Source organism: Paroedura picta, chromosome 13 (assembly GCF_049243985.1).
Source record: "Paroedura picta isolate Pp20150507F chromosome 13, Ppicta_v3.0, whole genome shotgun sequence".
NCBI lineage: Eukaryota > Metazoa > Chordata > Lepidosauria > Squamata > Gekkonidae > Paroedura > Paroedura picta.
Genome location: NC_135381.1, coordinates 26,631,722 through 26,648,265, shown reverse-complemented (window position 1 = coordinate 26,648,265; position 16,544 = coordinate 26,631,722). Strand labels below are relative to the sequence as shown.

The following is a 16,544-nucleotide window of genomic DNA, read 5'->3' as shown; positions in this document are numbered from 1 at the left end:
ACTCTGGCTTTTTGTTTTGTTTTGTTTTTTTCTCTCTTGCTCTGAATTTTAATGTGGTTACAAAAGGTTGCTGGCCCCTGTGACCAAACGGCTTTTTAGAGGTTGTTTTGTCCATTCGAATAGCTGCGATGATGCTCTGGTTGTGGGAGGGAGAGAGTTTACATTACTGGCACTGACAAGTGTGTCTTTTGCAGTAGCTGAAGCAATGCTGCAATTCCTTTAGTTCAGCATTATGTCTCTCTTCCCATAATGTACATAAGGTCCTGGGATAACTATATCCCATTGCCTTCTTTGGCATTTCAAGAGCTCTTTCCAAAAGGCTGATGTCTTCAGATGCATTGGGATTTTTTTTCTGAATTGCCTATGCAGTAACCTCACAGATGTTGCATGATGTGTGATGGCAGTCTTCTGAATTGGGGCCAAACCATGCTTAAGTGAGTGTGTGCTCACCACATTCTTACTTTGCGAGAGTGTGCCCCAGTCTCCTTTCCCTCCTAAACAATATTGACGCTTAAACAAGTACAAAATACATAATATAGGCAATGCAGCTTACTAAACGTTCCTCAAATAAATCTGTACTCTTCCTTCCAAAAGATTAGATTGGCAAACAGTTGCAAGGAACAGCAGTGTGTTCAGTTCAACAAGTGCATAGTTTTAATGCCTTAGCATAAATCCATCAAATGGCAGATACATCTATTTGCAGACTGATAAAATGAGTAATTTATGGGGCAAATTACCTTGTTGGTGCATGTATTAAAATTCAGGAATATATCTGTCTGCCTGGAAATTACCGTTAATGCAATTCCATATAATGCTTGAATTCATTTATATATTTGCACAACAAGCCTTCGGATAAAAAGTGCCAAAATGTGTAGAAGGAGGTCATCGCTTGAGCTTAATTGCACACAAATCTCCAGCAGACGTTTATACCAAAGACCAATAACAAGAGGCTTGGAGCTAGAATAAATGCATTAGCGCATAAATTTAGAGCTTCCACTCGCATGGCAAGGGGAGCATCATCTCTAAAGAAGCTTAGTAACATTGATTTGTGATTAATCATTTTACTTAATGACTCCTCTGTGATCACAGGGCAGTGAAAATGTCATGTTTGCTTGGTGCCATTAAGTCCATTTATCTTACACGCATTCAGAGGATTGCCTTGCCAATATTGGACTGACTGTGTTTGGCTCCCTAGCCGTGGAAAGAGAGTTGCTTTTGTTGAAGCAGCCAAAGGATAGCAGTTCTTCCAAGGGTGCCTTCTATTCCTCCAACCTCAATAATGCAGTCTAGACATAATGCTGCTATTGTGGAGTGATTGACGGGCTTCTGCACTGTCCCCCTCGGAGAGAGAACCTCTCCCTCTGGATGGGAGAATTCCTGGATGGACTAAAACAGGGGTAGGCAACCTGTGGTCCTCCAGTTGTTCATGGACTACAATCCCCACGAGCCCTTGCCAGCAAATGCTGACTACCCCTGAACTAAAAGACAGTTGTAGGCTCGCTATTGAAGAAACCCATCTCTGGATCCACGGGAACTTGCCAGCTACTGACCTGTCACATATAGTAGGGGTAGTCAACCTGTGGTCCTCCAGATGTTCATGGACTACAATTCCCAAATGCTGGCAGGGGCTCATGGGAATTGTAGTCCATGGACATCTGGAGGACCACAGGTTGACTACCCCTGACATATAGCATTCCTGGGGAAAGTAGTGGAAAGGGCTGTCATGGACCAAAGGTCATCATTCCTGCATGAAGCTTCAGCCCCAGACCCATTCCAGTCAGGGTTCTGGCCTGGCCATGAAGTGGAGACAGTGCTGGTCACCAGCAGGGTGTCTGTTGTGGGGAGAGGAAAGGAAAGGCAAGGTGACTGGAAGCTGCTTTGAGACTCCTTTGGGCATAAAAGAACCAAATCTCCTTCTCTTTCTCCTCCTCCTCCTCCTCCTCTTGCCCAGCTGATGTGGAAGTTCAGGCTTGGGTGCTATCAATATGCAGATGACACTCAGTTCTTCTTCCTGATGGATGGCTGCCCAGATTCACCCCCAGAATCTTTAGCCAGATGTCTGGAAGCAGTGACAAGGTAGATAAAGTAGATTGAAGTCCTATGGGTAGGCAGGAAGGGTCCAAAAGAAGAAGCGTGATTGCTCAACCTGGACAGTGTGCAGCTATCAGTGGCTCACTCCACCAGAAACCTGGGTGTGATCCTGGATGCCCCCCTTTCTATGAAGGCATAGGTGATGGTACTGCTTTTACTCTGCTCTGGTTCGGCCTCACTTGGAGTACTGTGTTCAGTTTGGGCACCACAGTTGAAGAGGGATGTAGACAAACTGGAGCGTGTCCAGAGGAGGGCAACGAAGATGGTGAGGGGTTTGGAGACCAAGACCTATGAGGAAAGGTTGGGGGAGCTTGGTCTGTTTAGCCTGGAGAGGAGATGACTGAGAGGGGATCTGATAACCATCTTCAAGTATTTAAAAGGCTGCCTTGAAGAGGATGGAGCAGAATTGTTCTCTCTTGCCCCTGAGGGAGGGACCAGAGCCAATGGGATGAAATTAATTCAAAAGAAATTCCATCTAAACATCCAGAATTTCCCGATAGAGCGGTTTCTCAATGGAACAGGCTTCCTTGGGAGGTGGTGAGTTCTCCATCTTTGGACATTTTAAAACAGAGGCTGGATAGCCATCTGACAGAGAGGCTGATTCTGTGAAGGTTCAAGGGGGTGGCAAGTTACCGTGGATGAACGATAGGGTTGTGAGTGTCCTGCATAGTGCAAGGGGTTGCCAGCGTTTGCTGGCAGGGCTCATGGGAATTGTAGTCCATGAACATCTGGAGGACCACAGGTTGACTACCCCTGGCCTGGACCAACGTTGATGTTTATTTGGGGTTTTTTTTTTAATGGTGTAGACTTATAAACTTGATCCCTATATTTGGGATTACTCCAAGTATTGTGTCACAGTTAGAGTGCTAGGGTAGGATCTGGAAGATAACAGGCCTCCCATTGTGCTGTGGATTCCTGTCATTGACTCTCACACTAACTTACCTCACAGGGCTCTTGTGAGGATAAAATGGAAAAGAGAACAATGTATGGCCAAAAGGATGATGCCACTTTGTGGGTCCATTGGGGGAAAAAAGCAGAATGGAAGTGAAGTAATACATATATTTTGTTATAGGTTTTATTGCATGTTGTGTATAATTATGTACAACAGGGTTATTTATTTAGTCACGCTTTGGTGCTTGTCTGTGGGATAAGCATGGCTTCCACAATAGTTTAAAGCTTTAGCTAGGCCAAGGCAGAGGTGCTGCACCACTGATACTGGAACCTCAATGGTGCCATGCCACATAAAAGCAGTCTTAGAAGCTGGCCTTGAATGACAAATGTTTTATCCACTTTAATTTGCTTTGGCTGAACAAAACGGAGCTGAAAGAACTGCAAGACTGTCGGACAAGAGCTGAAAAGCGGCACTTGCTGTAAGTAATTTAAATTGAACTCTTTTACCATTTATGGGTTTATTCTGTTTAGAGTCAATACAAAGGGGGGGGGGTTGTACCCCCAACAGCTTTAAAACTAATGCCAATCTCTTTTTCCCCCCAGTAACTCTTTATGTCCATCCCCTCCCTTCCTGTTTCTAAATTTTAGTAATTTGCTTTCAGGGGGGAAATACTTATGTTTCATCCAATAGATTCTGGGGAAACAATCTCCAGCCTTTCACTTAAAAACAAAAGCCGGGATCAAAAGAACCACACAACTAGTTCCACCAGTCCAGGTGGGGGGAGGGCTTGCATTTCTTGACAGTCAGTTCTGCATATCACAGGGCAAAATGAAGGGAATTTTCAAAAGGGCTTTGGTGTATTTTATGTATTTATTTATTTAGATTTCTATACCGCCCATTTCTTTGCAGCTCTGGGCGGTTTACACTGAACATGTGAGGAACGCATGAGAGAAAAAATCCGAGATCCTACCACCTATGTACAACTTAGCCCTTGAGTATGCTTCTCTTTGGGACCTCTAGCAGTACTGATCAAATTGGGACAAAAGGAGTCCTGAACTGTTCACCGGGAAATGACTGCAAACCAACAGCAATGAAGAATGACTGTTGATTTTCTTTTGATGCAAATGAACTAGAAAAGCAATAGAATAGGGTTGCAAAGAAAGCCAACTGGGAGTTATTACCAGGTGTTGGACATACAGTCTGTGTTTGGAGCCTGCCCTGAACTATTGAGGAGATAGCAATGAGGATGACATGTTGAACTTTAATGTGACTGTGTCTTGCTTATCTTTAAACAATCCCAGCAATATAGAACATTAATATCAAACACTTCCTATTTCAGATTGTCTGGCTAGAACTACTTTCTTTTAATGAGCCACTGGCAGGAGATGGAACATGATCAACAGTTGCTCTTTGACTTGAACTTGAGCCTCAGACGTGATCCCACTGCTGTACTTAGTAGCAATTCCAGTGTTTTACTTTGAACTAGTTGGGACTCTGACAATGCCAGACATGGACTGTTTCCACACTGAAGACTCACCCGGCCATCATTTTGTGATGATTCCTGGTTTTATTTTTATTTATAATTAAATTTATATACCGCTGTTCCCAGCAAGGTGGATTGCAGTGGTTCACAATAGAATATTTAATAAAAACACAATATAATAATAAAAAATCATAAAATACACCCCCCCCCCCATATCATCAAAAGCCACAAGCTCCATGGCAATAACAATTCCTCATCAATCCCAGTCCTCCATCCAGTATAGGTTCTTGTCAAGACTGGGAATGGTATAATGGGGGTACATCACCAGCATTCCGGGTCCAGTCTAATACCAGGCTTAGGAGCCCAAGGGGGGGGGAGAGACCCGATGTCAAACCCTGAGAGCCAGCATGGTGTAGTCGTTAGGAATGTGGACTTCTAATCTGGTGAGCTGGTATCATGCCCCTGTTGCCACCTCCCGTCTCCCAGGAGTTGCCACAGAAACCAGGGCCTGCAGCTGAGCCAGCTCTGGCAGAAGAGAGAGGGGCCTCTGAATGTGCAGCAGGGGAAAGCAGCACAAGTCAGGCAGGCTCTTCCCACGAGGCATCTTTGGTGTATCTGCAGATGTCTTCCAGCCCTGACAGCTTGCCTGAGCGATGCAGGCAAAGCAGAAGGGTGGTGTTTGCTGAACACCCAAGGAGCCAGAGACTGCAGGCATGCTGTCAAAGTAGATGGGGCCCAGCTGGGATAGTTCCTGGTGAGGATGAGTGAGTCATCTCCCAGGTGCAGCCAATTAGCTGGGCTGCTTTTAGGTGAGACAGCAGCAGCTCTTCGGCATGGGTACAATCTATGCAGAAACCCTCCTGTCCGGGTTGGATTCTTTGGTCTGCGAACTTCTGGCTCCCATTGGCTTCCCTGATTCCTGGCAAACAGCTTTTGACTACGCACCTGGTAATTGGCTTTGTTGAATATATGCTTATCTGGAATCTGACCTTGGCTTTCCCTTGACTACTCTTTGCCTTGCCCTTTACTCTGCTTGCTTTGATTCCTAACAACTCAGACTGGACTTTGACTTTGCTCTGGTATGGACTCCAGCTAGGCTTTGCAGCCCAGGCACCTACTGCACAGCTGCCTCTGAGTGTGGCCAGCTAGGGCAGCATACCTGGGTTTGATTCTGCACTCCTCCACATGTAACCAGCTGAGTGATCTTGGGCTCACCACAGCACTGATAAAGCTGTTCTGACTGAGCAGTAATATTAGGGCTCTCTCAGCCTCACCTACCTCTCAGAATGTCTGTTGTGAGGAGAGGAAAGGGAAAGTGGATGTAAGCCGCTTTGAGATCCTTCGGGTAGAGAAAAGTGGCATATAAGAACCACTCTTCTTCTGGGATTCCCAGCCCAGCCTCAACCAAATGTCTGAGGTTCTCACTGCAAGAGTTCCATTTTGCAGACCCTGTGGAACCCAGAGAGTTCCATCAAGGTCCACAGCTCTTGTGGGAGCTCATTGTACCTGGTAGGGGCCAGGATTGAAAAGGCCCTGTCCCTGCTTGATGCTAGGAGTGCATCCTGGGGGCCTGGGACCATCAGCAAATTCATACCCACAGAACAAAGTGCCCTGCAGGGGGCACAAGGAGGTAGGTGGTCCCGTAGGCAGGTAGGGTCCAAGTCACGTATAGCCTCAAATGTTAAAACCAAGACCTTGAACTTGATCCAATATCAAACTGGCAACCAATGAAGCTGGTACATGCAAGTGAAATCAATGAAGTATTGTGCCTCACCTGCAGTGTAGTGCACCCCTCTGTGCTTCAGGTTCTTCTCTTCTTACTGGGGCGATTGGGAAGAAGACAAGAAACTCTGTTAAGGTAGATGATTTTTCCATTCATCTGAGGGCCAGAAAAGTAAGAGGAATGGCTTCATTTTATTTAAAGATGTATATTTTAGGCTTGGTTCTTCTGTACAGGCTGATGGAGTAGAATGGGATTATATCACTTTAGATTGTGACTCGACAATTCCTACTTTAGATGTTCTTTTTACGTAAAAAAAAAGTCAAAGCATAGAGAAAGGTTTCACATGCTCTCCTCCCTCCTTCTTGTTCTGATTTCTATTTGTAGGGAGTTTTTTAGGGAGTTTATAATACAAATAATCCCCCCCTATGACCCTTCCAGCTGTAGTTCATTCTAACTACTTCAGGTCTCTGTCACCTTATTATCCTGCACTGGCAAACCAGGTATTGGATGAATTGCATGTCCATAGAGCTCTGGGGGCTTGCTTAGGTATGACAATTTTTAATGTACAGAGCTGGAAACCATCCTTTTCGATCTTGAATTCTGCAGCCTCAAGCAGCTGCTTCCAGTGCCTATTGATCTGGGCCAGCCTTGTCATTCCACACATCGCTGACCTTTGTGGCTTTAGTTCTTTACTCTTTCAAAATATGAATCCCACCTTTTAAATTTCCATCTTCTTTCTGTCTAGAACCTAAACTGATAACAAACAGTGCAGTCCTAAATCCATTGACTTCAGTGGACTGGGAAAGATATAACTCTATTTAGGACAACTTTATCACTTTTCAAGGAAAACCTTTTAAACCTCAATAAACCACAAATGAAATGCATGCATATCAAATGTTCTTTATATTCAAAATGGGCTCCAAGATCTAATGTGATGATCTTTGTGCTGTGAACAGCTATGAAAAGACACACGCCAAAGGTTTGGATAACAGGCCATTGTATATTTTGTAATGCATGCCTATTGAATTTCCATTTTGTGACTCTCTTTAAGAGCAGTATTATCATGCCCCATTTCCTATCTGATACTTCTATTTGTCTGCTTGATGAGAGACAGGACACTTTTAGGTCCAAAAGAAATTATCTTACAGCAAATTACTCCAAACTCCATTACAGCATGCTAAATGCTGCTCTTGTCCTGTTTGCTGTACCTGAGCAGCTCCAAGAGATAACACTGCAATTTATTTATTTGGTTTGTTGTCCCAGCCTAGGTGACACTGTGGGTCCGTTTGAGCCAGGAAGGAGATAAACTGACAGCTACATTAGATCCGCCACTGGAGAGTAAAGTTTACTTTGATTATGTAGTAAGTGTCAAGATGTACAGTAGCCCATGTCAGCTTGATGGATCTCTTAATGGCTTGCCTTTTTCATGGTCGATTGGGTGCTAATTTTTGTCTAATAAGGGAGCTATCAGTCGAAAGTGACTTCTAGAGTAGCCTGGGTTCTTTATCTTCCCCAAAGGGAAATCATTCGTGAAATTATTTTAAAATTTGTTTAGATTGCTTGGTGTATCTATTTTCTTTCTTTTAAAAAGCCTTCTATTTGTTCAAAGGCTCGGCGTTTTCCAGTGATCTGTGATTCTGTACCTGCTATATAAAACTTTCCCCTTGCTTCTGCATATGGCTCTTTAATTTTCTATAAATCTTTTTCTAAAACACAGCCATACAGTTATATTAGACTCTTGAAAACTCCTGGCGATATTTACTAAAACAAACAAACCTCTGAGAAAATAAATCTGAACTGGAGACTATAGTTGGTTCCACACTACTATTTTTCGGGAGTTACCATGTTTTTTTACAATGAATATAAACAGAGACGAAGAGAGATGTAGACAAACTGGAGCGTGTCCAGAGGAGGGCAACAAAGATGGTGAGGGGTTTGGAGACCAAGACGTATGAGGAAAGGTTGGGGGAGCTTGGTCTGTTTAGCCAGGAGAGGAGATGAATGAGAGGGGATCTGATAACCATCTTCAAGTATTTAGAAGGCTGCCATGTAGAGGATGGAGCAGAGTTGTTCTCTCTTGCCCGGAGGGAGGGACCAGAACCAATGGGATGAAATTAATTCAAAAGAAATTCCATCCTAAACATCAGGAAGTAGTTCCTGACAGTTAGAGCGGTTTCTCAGTGGAACAGGCCTCCTTGGGAGGTGATGGGTTCACCATCTTTGGAAATTTTTAAAAAGAGGCTGGATAGCCATCTGATGGAAACCCTGATTCTATGAAAGTTCAAGGGGGTGGCAGGTTACAGTGGAGGAGCGATAGGGTTGTGACTGCATAGTGCAGGGGGTTAGACCAGATGACCCAGGTGGTCCCTTCCAACTCTATGATTCTACATAGTTCCATTCCAGTCTCTTTCATGTTTTTCCATTCTTCTTTTAGGCTGGATTTGTGGGGGCTTCACCTCCTTTATCAAAATGCAGTTTCAGTGCCAACCAACCACATATGAACTACCAAAATATTCATTTTCTCTAGCGGAACTGATCTCTGTAGGCTGGAGTTGAGTTGCAATTCCAGAGGATCTCCAGGCTCCACTTAGAGGCTAGAGTAGCATCCCTACATCCAGTTCTATGATAACTTCTTTGCTGGTGACCTTACTTTCCAGAATGGGTTTCTTTTCCTTTCCTTTTCCTTCGCTGCAAATCTGATTGTTCATTATAATCAGGAAAAAATAATTACACAGATACAGTAATGAAAAATTAAAAAGATTAGCAAGCATATTTTGCAGCTCCACTGTTTATCTATTTAAATCCTCTTCACCTCTGTTTTAAAACAGCTTCCGAGTCAGCTTGTGCTTAATTAATTACTTCCTGTTCACTCTAGTGCCCCTGCATACATGAAAATACTTCCAATCTATTCCTTTTCCACGGGAGAAGGAGAAGGTTTTAATTACTACATTCTCTTAGCTGCAAAATGTGCTCATTAAAAAAAATATTGTAATTTCATTATTGTGTGATTATGATAAAAAAAATGAACTGTTGTTGCAGAGGGGAAGAAAGGAGTAATTAAGATCCTCCCCCGGAAAAAGGAACTGATTACTTCCTGCTGACAGCAATGAGTTCTTAATTAACCACCACTTATGAAAGGGTATGAGATGGCTGTGAAGACAGTCAAATGGGAGTTTTATGCTGCCTTCATTACATCTGCCAGCTTAACCCCCCCCACACACAATTATTTAGGGTAATTTGGTTTCTTACCGCCCTCAAATAAGGTGCCTAGAGGTGACCATTGCATGGATCACTGTGGCTACATGTTCTGGTGCTAAGTAGGGTGCTAGCAGCTTGGCTTTGTGTAGATCAGGGGTAGTCAAACTGCGGCCCTCCAGATATCCATGAACTACAATTCCCAGAAGCCCCTGCCAGCATTCGCTGGCAGGGGCTTCTGGGAATTGTAGTTCATGGACATCTGGAGGGCCGCAGTTTGACTACCCCTGGTGTAGATGGTAGAAGGCCTCCCTGCTTTGCTATGATCTACCACATCTGCTTAGCTTCATTTTTTTGTGGATCAAAGTTAATGTAGGTTTTCATATTGCACATTGGAGGTTGAATGGAGTTGACTAAGGAAAGGCCACAGGTGATGCCCCTGTGTTGCAGTGCAAATGTTGCCACTGCAAATGCATCACAGCTGATATCCAATTAGTCTCTGTTTTGGCACCCTTCCCATTTCCAGAGGACAGTAGCTTGGTGTGGATGTTCAAGTCCCCCAGAACCAGCCGTTTGGGAAACTGTAATGTCCGAGCTGCCACCACCTCCAGCAGGGCTAGCAGGGCATCCAGAGGTATATTAGGTGTGCGGTACACCACCCAAATGGCCAAGCTCTCATTTGCATCCCACTGAAAGCCAACACATTCTGTGCCTGGAATCAACAGTGCAGGAAGGGCTCTGAAGGAGTAGTCCTCCCAGGTGAGAATTGCCCCCCTCCCCCTTCCCCTGCTGCCCACGACTGTTGAAGGAAGGAAAACCTGGCAGTGGCTAGTTCTTTTAAGGGAACTGTTTTACCCTCCCCAATTAGGCCTGTTTGGCTTCACTGTTTTATCCCATGAGTTTAAGACTCATCCAACACTCTCCTGTTGCCGCACTTTGCAAGGAAAGAGTGAAAGCGGTGCTCATGTTATTTTTCAGGGGTTGTTTCTACAGATACTGATCTTCTGATTGTGGAATACTTGTTGTGAAATTGTTCCTGGAACACAGATCTATGGCATCCAATGCAAAACCACTCTGAATTTTTCTCTAACACCTTTAAAGCTAGATTCAAGTGGGTAGCCATGTTGGTCTGAAGCAGCACAACAAAACAAAATCAGAGTCCAGTGGCACCTTTAAGACCAACAAAGATTTATTCAAGGCGTGAGCTTTCAAGTGCAAGACTATGTCAGAGGAAGAGTGCTTGGACTCGAAAGCTCACACCTTGAATAAATCTTTGTTGATCTTAAATGTGCCACTGGATTCTGATTTTGTTTTGTTGTACCTTTACAGTTATTTCTGCCAAGGTGACACAGGTTCATATGGCTGTAGGAACTTCTTTGTTTCTTTAATTTCTCATCAGACTCCACAAAGATAAGTGAAATTTTTGCCTGATGACTTGTTGGTAAATTTGCTAGAAGCAATTTCACACATCAACAGGACCTTCGGCAGCAGGTTTCCATTTCCCATTCTCCACTATTTGAAAATAAGGCTAGAATAATTCCATCCTTTCTTGTCTTCTTCCGCAAATATTAATCCTGTGATTTTTGATCAGCACAAAATAAGCGTGCTGATAAGGCACAGTCTGGATCAGCCTCAGTGAAACTAGAAAACTGAAATTATTTTGTTTAATTGTGTGTGAAAGTCAACTTTTGTCAAAAATCTCGTGCTGTGACTAGGTGCTTACAAAATGCAATATATTTCTTTTGTTTTGTTTTGTTTTTTTTACCAGAAATCATTTTTTTGAACAAGGTGAAACTGTAATTCAAGCTGTCTTGCTGTCTTCCGCTTTAGTTCACAATAATCTCATTGGGCAATTCAGTCCAGAGACTGTTAAGTGTTCTTCTAACCCTCCCAAGTTTATATCAGCTATGTCAAGTATTTTGGCTTAGTTTTCTAAGGGCCATTTACTGTTAAGGCAGCTTTAGAAGTATGGTGTACAACAGTGGTCTCCAACCTTTTTATCACCGGGGACCGGTCAACGCTTGAGAATTTTACTGAGGCCCGGGGGGGGGGGTAGTCTTTTGCCAAGGGACATTGCCGCTGCTGCCTGAGCCCCTGCTCCACTTGCTTTTCCACTGGTGCCCCTGACTTCCCACCGCCGGCTGGGGGGCACTGCCAGCAGCAGCTGTGCAGTGCCATGCCGAGGGGGAGCCCCAGCCATGGCGGCCGCTGGAGAGCACCAAAGGTGAGCTGGCGGCAGAGTGGCAGGGCAGCCCCCGAGGTAGCAGCCGGGGAGGAGCTGCGGCCCGGTACCAACTGATCCACGGACCGGCGCCAGTCCCCGGACCGGAGGTTGGGGACCACTGGTGTACAAGGCTTGGGGATGAGTAATTCTGATACCCCTCATGTGGATTTTTGACTCACTTACAACCCTAGAGGGTTAGTATGGCACAGACTACCCTGATTCTATCCCTGTCTTTTGTGCATCAGATTTTATGACCCGATGGGTCAAAAATGGATAGAAAAGCTCAAGAGGTTCTCATTGCAAGTACTCATAGTTGTAGAATGGATCTAGTACATTTGTCTCCTACGCCGCCTCTGAAAAGCTTGGAATCGCACCTGTGGATCTCCCTCTCTGAAAGAGTGATTGGCCTAGGTTTACCAAAAGACTGGAAGTCAGGTCTCCTGGAACTTAGTCAAACCACTATGTCACCCTGAGGCTCTATGACAGTTCTGCCTTGCCAGTGTGGCACAGCTAATATTAAACACTTCGAAGTCCTGTAAGTTTTAAGGAAGAGATTTAAACCTTTCTAGTTAAAAATCAATGGAATCTAACCCATCCAAAGTGATGCACTCTTAGATCTAATGAGGTTCTCAGAAGACCCCTTTTACATGTTCTAAGTATGGAATCTTGGTGGCAAGGCCTGTCCAATGCTTCTGGGCATTTGTTACATAGAGCCTGCAGGTGTACCAGTGTGTCCATAAATTGGGTTCTCAGCATGTGCCTGGGAACTTTGAAAAAACAGGCTTCCTGATCACCTGGAAAAAGCCATATACATATCAGCTTTATGCCTGAGTTACAATAGATGTTTGTCAGAGTTTGATGCCAGCATGGTGCTGAGAGTTTTGAATGTTCAACTAGTGGAGTTCTGCCACGGAAGCTCTCCAGGTTAGGGTCACCAGCTCTGGGTTAGGTAATTCCTGGAGATTTTGGAGGTGGAGCCTGGGGGTGGGTGGGATTTAGGGGGGGTGGGGCTTCAAAATGTATTGCCATAGAGACCAACTACTAAAGAGGTCATTTTCTTCAGGGGAACTGATCTGTTGTGAGAAGGGGAGTGTTACAGAAGTGTTCTGATTTTCATCGGCAAAGTATCGCTTTGTTATAAAAGCCATATTTCAAGTCTCAGAGTATACCATCTGTATGCATATGTGTGTGTAAAACTAAAGATTTGTTCTTTACCATCCAAATCTGGCCTGTGATTCTACCCCTTGGCCATCTCCGCACTAGATCTCACTGGGCTCTATATTAGCTGAGAGAGATGAGAGTCTAAAACTTTATTAACTAAGAGCACAGACAATTCTTTTCTACAGATAATGCAATCTGGACCGTGCAATCTGCAAGGTGGTCACTTTACATGTAACAGCCACATGCACTAAAAGGATTGCTCACGCATTCCTGATCAATACAACTACAGCTGCTTTACATGAATTAAGTAATTTGTCTGGTATTACTCTTGAGTGCACTTGTGACCCTATTCAGTGTCCTCCTCCAACACTTTGGCCCCCATGGATTGTAAAGGCAGGTGCATCTCTGCAGCTCACACCCCCGCCCCACAAAAAGGGAAAAACTCTAGGGAGAACTCTTTTATCTCTATCTGTATCTGAATCTTGGAGTCCCTTTTCCAATTACTGCACTAATTGTTTAAGAGATTGCTAGAATTAAAAAAAGTTTGAGTCACTAATCTGTTTTTAAAAGGACTTAACGGGCTCAGAACCTGAGCTATATACTTCTTAAATTAATTTTCTTCATGAATACTTCTTTCTCAATACAGATTTGTGAGTCAGAACACCCTACTGTGCTATCGCTTTTGTCTTTTCTTTAAACACCTGGCTTATTATTCAAAAACACACACAAATGCTTTTTCTTCCCCTCCCTCTCCTCATCCCGTGCAATCTCTTCCCACATATGTCTTGTTTGCACAGTATAACTTTTGGAAATAAAATCGTGTTGAAAAATGGCTTGAATTTGTGCTTGAAAATAAGATAAGCAAATTTCAACTCAGTCTCAGGAGTCACTGCATAAAACTACATTCTGAACTGCATTTAAGTTTGTTGTGCTGGTTGATCCAGGAATTCTTTTCGAATGTGAAGTTGCGTTTTACTGTCAGGCTACTCTGCTTTGACTGGCAGCAGAGAAAGAGCTTTCCCCTAGTCATTTAACTAAGATCCTGGAACTTTCTAAGAACTCAAGATGAATCAGTCCAGTGGTCCATCTTGTCCAGCATCTTGCTTTATACAGTGGCCAACAAGTTGTCCTGGAAGCCCAACAAATGGGGCACAGAAACCAAGGCTTCCTAGCACAATTGCTTGCTAGCACTGGGGTCGAGAGCTCTAGATAGGGAGATTCCCTTTAGTCATCATGGCTGATTGGTGAATCTATTGTTTATGAATCCATCTAGAGCCCTTTTAGCCCCTCTAAGGTAGTAGCCTGGAACCTGCTGACAGTAATTTTCACAATTTCATTATGGTTTAAGTGAAGTGTCTCCTTTTATCCATCTCAACTTCATTGCTCATCAATTTCATTGGATCTTCCTGAGGCAACGGAGAGGCAAAACACTTCTCTACTTTCTGCACTCTGTACATGCAAATCCTATGCCCTTTTGAGCTCTTTATTCAGGCAGTATATTTAAAGGCATACTTTTGTTTTCAGAATGTCAGTTGCAGGAGCCAGTTTCACACATGTGCACACAATTTGGTTGCTCAGTGCATCATGGACTCCCAGCTGCACGTGTGGATTGACCTTACTGGACAGTGTTCTGTTTGTACTGATCCTGGGAAGTAAGAAAGTGGATGGATCTGTGATGTTTCCTTCACATGTTAAACTGTATTATACTGAGTCAGACTAAGACGATACTGACCTTGATAGACCATTGAAGTCAATATTGCCTGCTCTGACTGGCAGCAACTCTCCAAGGTCTCAGGTAAACATTTTCCATATCCCCTTCTGATTCTTTTGAATGGTATTGCTGGGGATTGAACATTGGGTGTGCCAAGCAGCTGCTGTGTCACTGAGATGGGGTCCCAATTTCTAAAATCAATACGGTAAACACACACCTTGTGGGGGTTGGTTTTTAATTGTGTTGGCAGCTCAGTTCCATAAGTTGCCTTAAGTTGCAGGAACATTAGTTGTGTGTGTGTGTGTGTGTGGGGGGATTGGTAGAGGTTGTTTGTACTCAACTGCTCAGCTTTGACTTTCCAGCCTTCCAAGGGTTTATACCTGAGCCATATCTAGGCTATTCAAGCAGCACTCTTATGCTATGCACAGGCTGCAGGGTTAGAACAGTCTCATGGAGATATTTGAATCAGGATAGAAACTTAAAACTCTCTACCCCCTGAGGAAGGTGAAGAGGAAAAGAGAATTCAGACCAATATCAGTTGGTTTTCCAAAAGAAAGTTCAACTCCATTTATTATTTTCTTGGATGTAGAAAAGGTATTGAGAAAACTCTTATCTCTGTACTGAGCCTAGAAATATTTAGCCAGCATGGTATAATGGTTTGCATGTTAGATTAGGATGCTTAAACTGCCCTGAGCCTTGGGGAGGGTATTAAATAAATAAATAAATAAATAAATAAATAAATAAAGCTTCACTTGTCCCATGGAAGTTCACTGGGCAATCACAGGGTAGTTGTACTGAAGATGAAGAAAGTAAGAAGTGTTTGAAATCTCCATTGGGAACAAAAATGGCATATCATATCAATGCCTAAATAAATGTTATATCTGCAGTTGTTGTTGCTGAAAGGAGGGTATTCTAATCCTGGTGTGTGTGTAATGTTTCATAGGTTCACCTTTTGGAAGGAGTCTTAGTGTTCCATAATTGCTTTTCCAAAGATGTTACTTCCTACCTAAGCATGAGGGCAGGATGGCTTTACTAGGGTGCTTGGGGGGCTGAAATCATTAGCTTTAGACCCAGGCATTAGACCCTTTTTGTAGGGCTGAGAACCTTCTTGTAAATATTTATGATTCACTGACTGAATGTGAAATGTGTCTCTGTGTACCAAGTTACAATGCGTATACACCGGCTGGTTCTAGACTGGGTCACGTGGCTGCTGTGTCTGGGAGGCAAGCTTTTTGCAGAGAGGATAGCTACAACTTGTTAATTCACAAACACCAAAAGGTCATTAAGACTGCAGGAAAGACTTCTTTCCCCACTGTCCAGTGTACTGGTTAAGGTCTACTTGAGCCCTTTATTTTGGACCCTTGTCTGCAGAGATGAGACAGGACAGGACTTTTTCAAGTGGAGTGCATATCTTTTTGAGGCTTGCCTAGCTCCAGCCAAGAGTCTTCCAACTTTTTAAAAGCTATTTTGTGGGCCATTAGTTTGAGGACCATTTTGTTGAGATAATTTTAGGCTGCCCATTGTTTGTTTTAAAGCTCTTGACAGCACTTGTACTTTTGGGAGAACACCAGGCAAACAGAGGGTGGGATCCAAATAGCCCTGAATATATCAGGAATGTTTAGAATATCCCCTCCTTTCTCAAGCATGAAACACTGAAATCATACCCTTCTTAAACATGTATGGATTTTGTGGTGCTCACTATTGTTCTGCCTGTAGTGAACTAAATAACATTAAATAAAACCCTTTCCCCTATTTTTGCCTGAGTCTTGCTGCTCCTGATGTAAAAATATTCCAAACATGTAGGAAAACATTGTATTTAAAGGCAATACCATCATCCTTTCAGGGGAAAAAGCATGCGGGCAATCAAACAGAGTGGATCTTTTCCACCATAGTTTGCAGTAAATATGAGAATATTGTAATAAACATTGTCATCTTGCATTAAAAGTATGTGATGAAGGGTGGTAGCTTAGTGGTAGAACTCAGGATCTGTCCACAGGAAGTCCCAAGTTCCATAACCAATATCTCTTATTTAAAGGATCTTGTGCAGGTTTCCACCACTGGTCT

At 43.5% G+C, this 16,544-nt stretch overlaps 1 protein-coding gene across 3 annotated transcripts in view; it reads left to right on the top strand.

The window, feature by feature from the left end:
* The first annotated feature begins 5,275 nt into the window (after positions 1-5,275).
* Positions 5,276-16,544, top strand: part of IL1RAPL2 (interleukin 1 receptor accessory protein like 2) — a 592,622-nt gene continuing 581,353 nt past the window's right edge. The window contains exon 1 of one of the 3 annotated variants that reach the window (XM_077308260.1): positions 5,276-5,414. Coding sequence is in view for 1 of the 3 variants with exons in the window: in XM_077308257.1 (XP_077164372.1) it covers positions 7,546-7,550 (5 nt within the window). In the remaining 2 variants the exon portion in view is untranslated. Of the gene's footprint in view, positions 5,415-7,527; positions 7,551-16,544 lie in introns of those variants that run through there. The other 2 variants (XM_077308262.1, XM_077308257.1) reach the window with 2 other exon arrangements.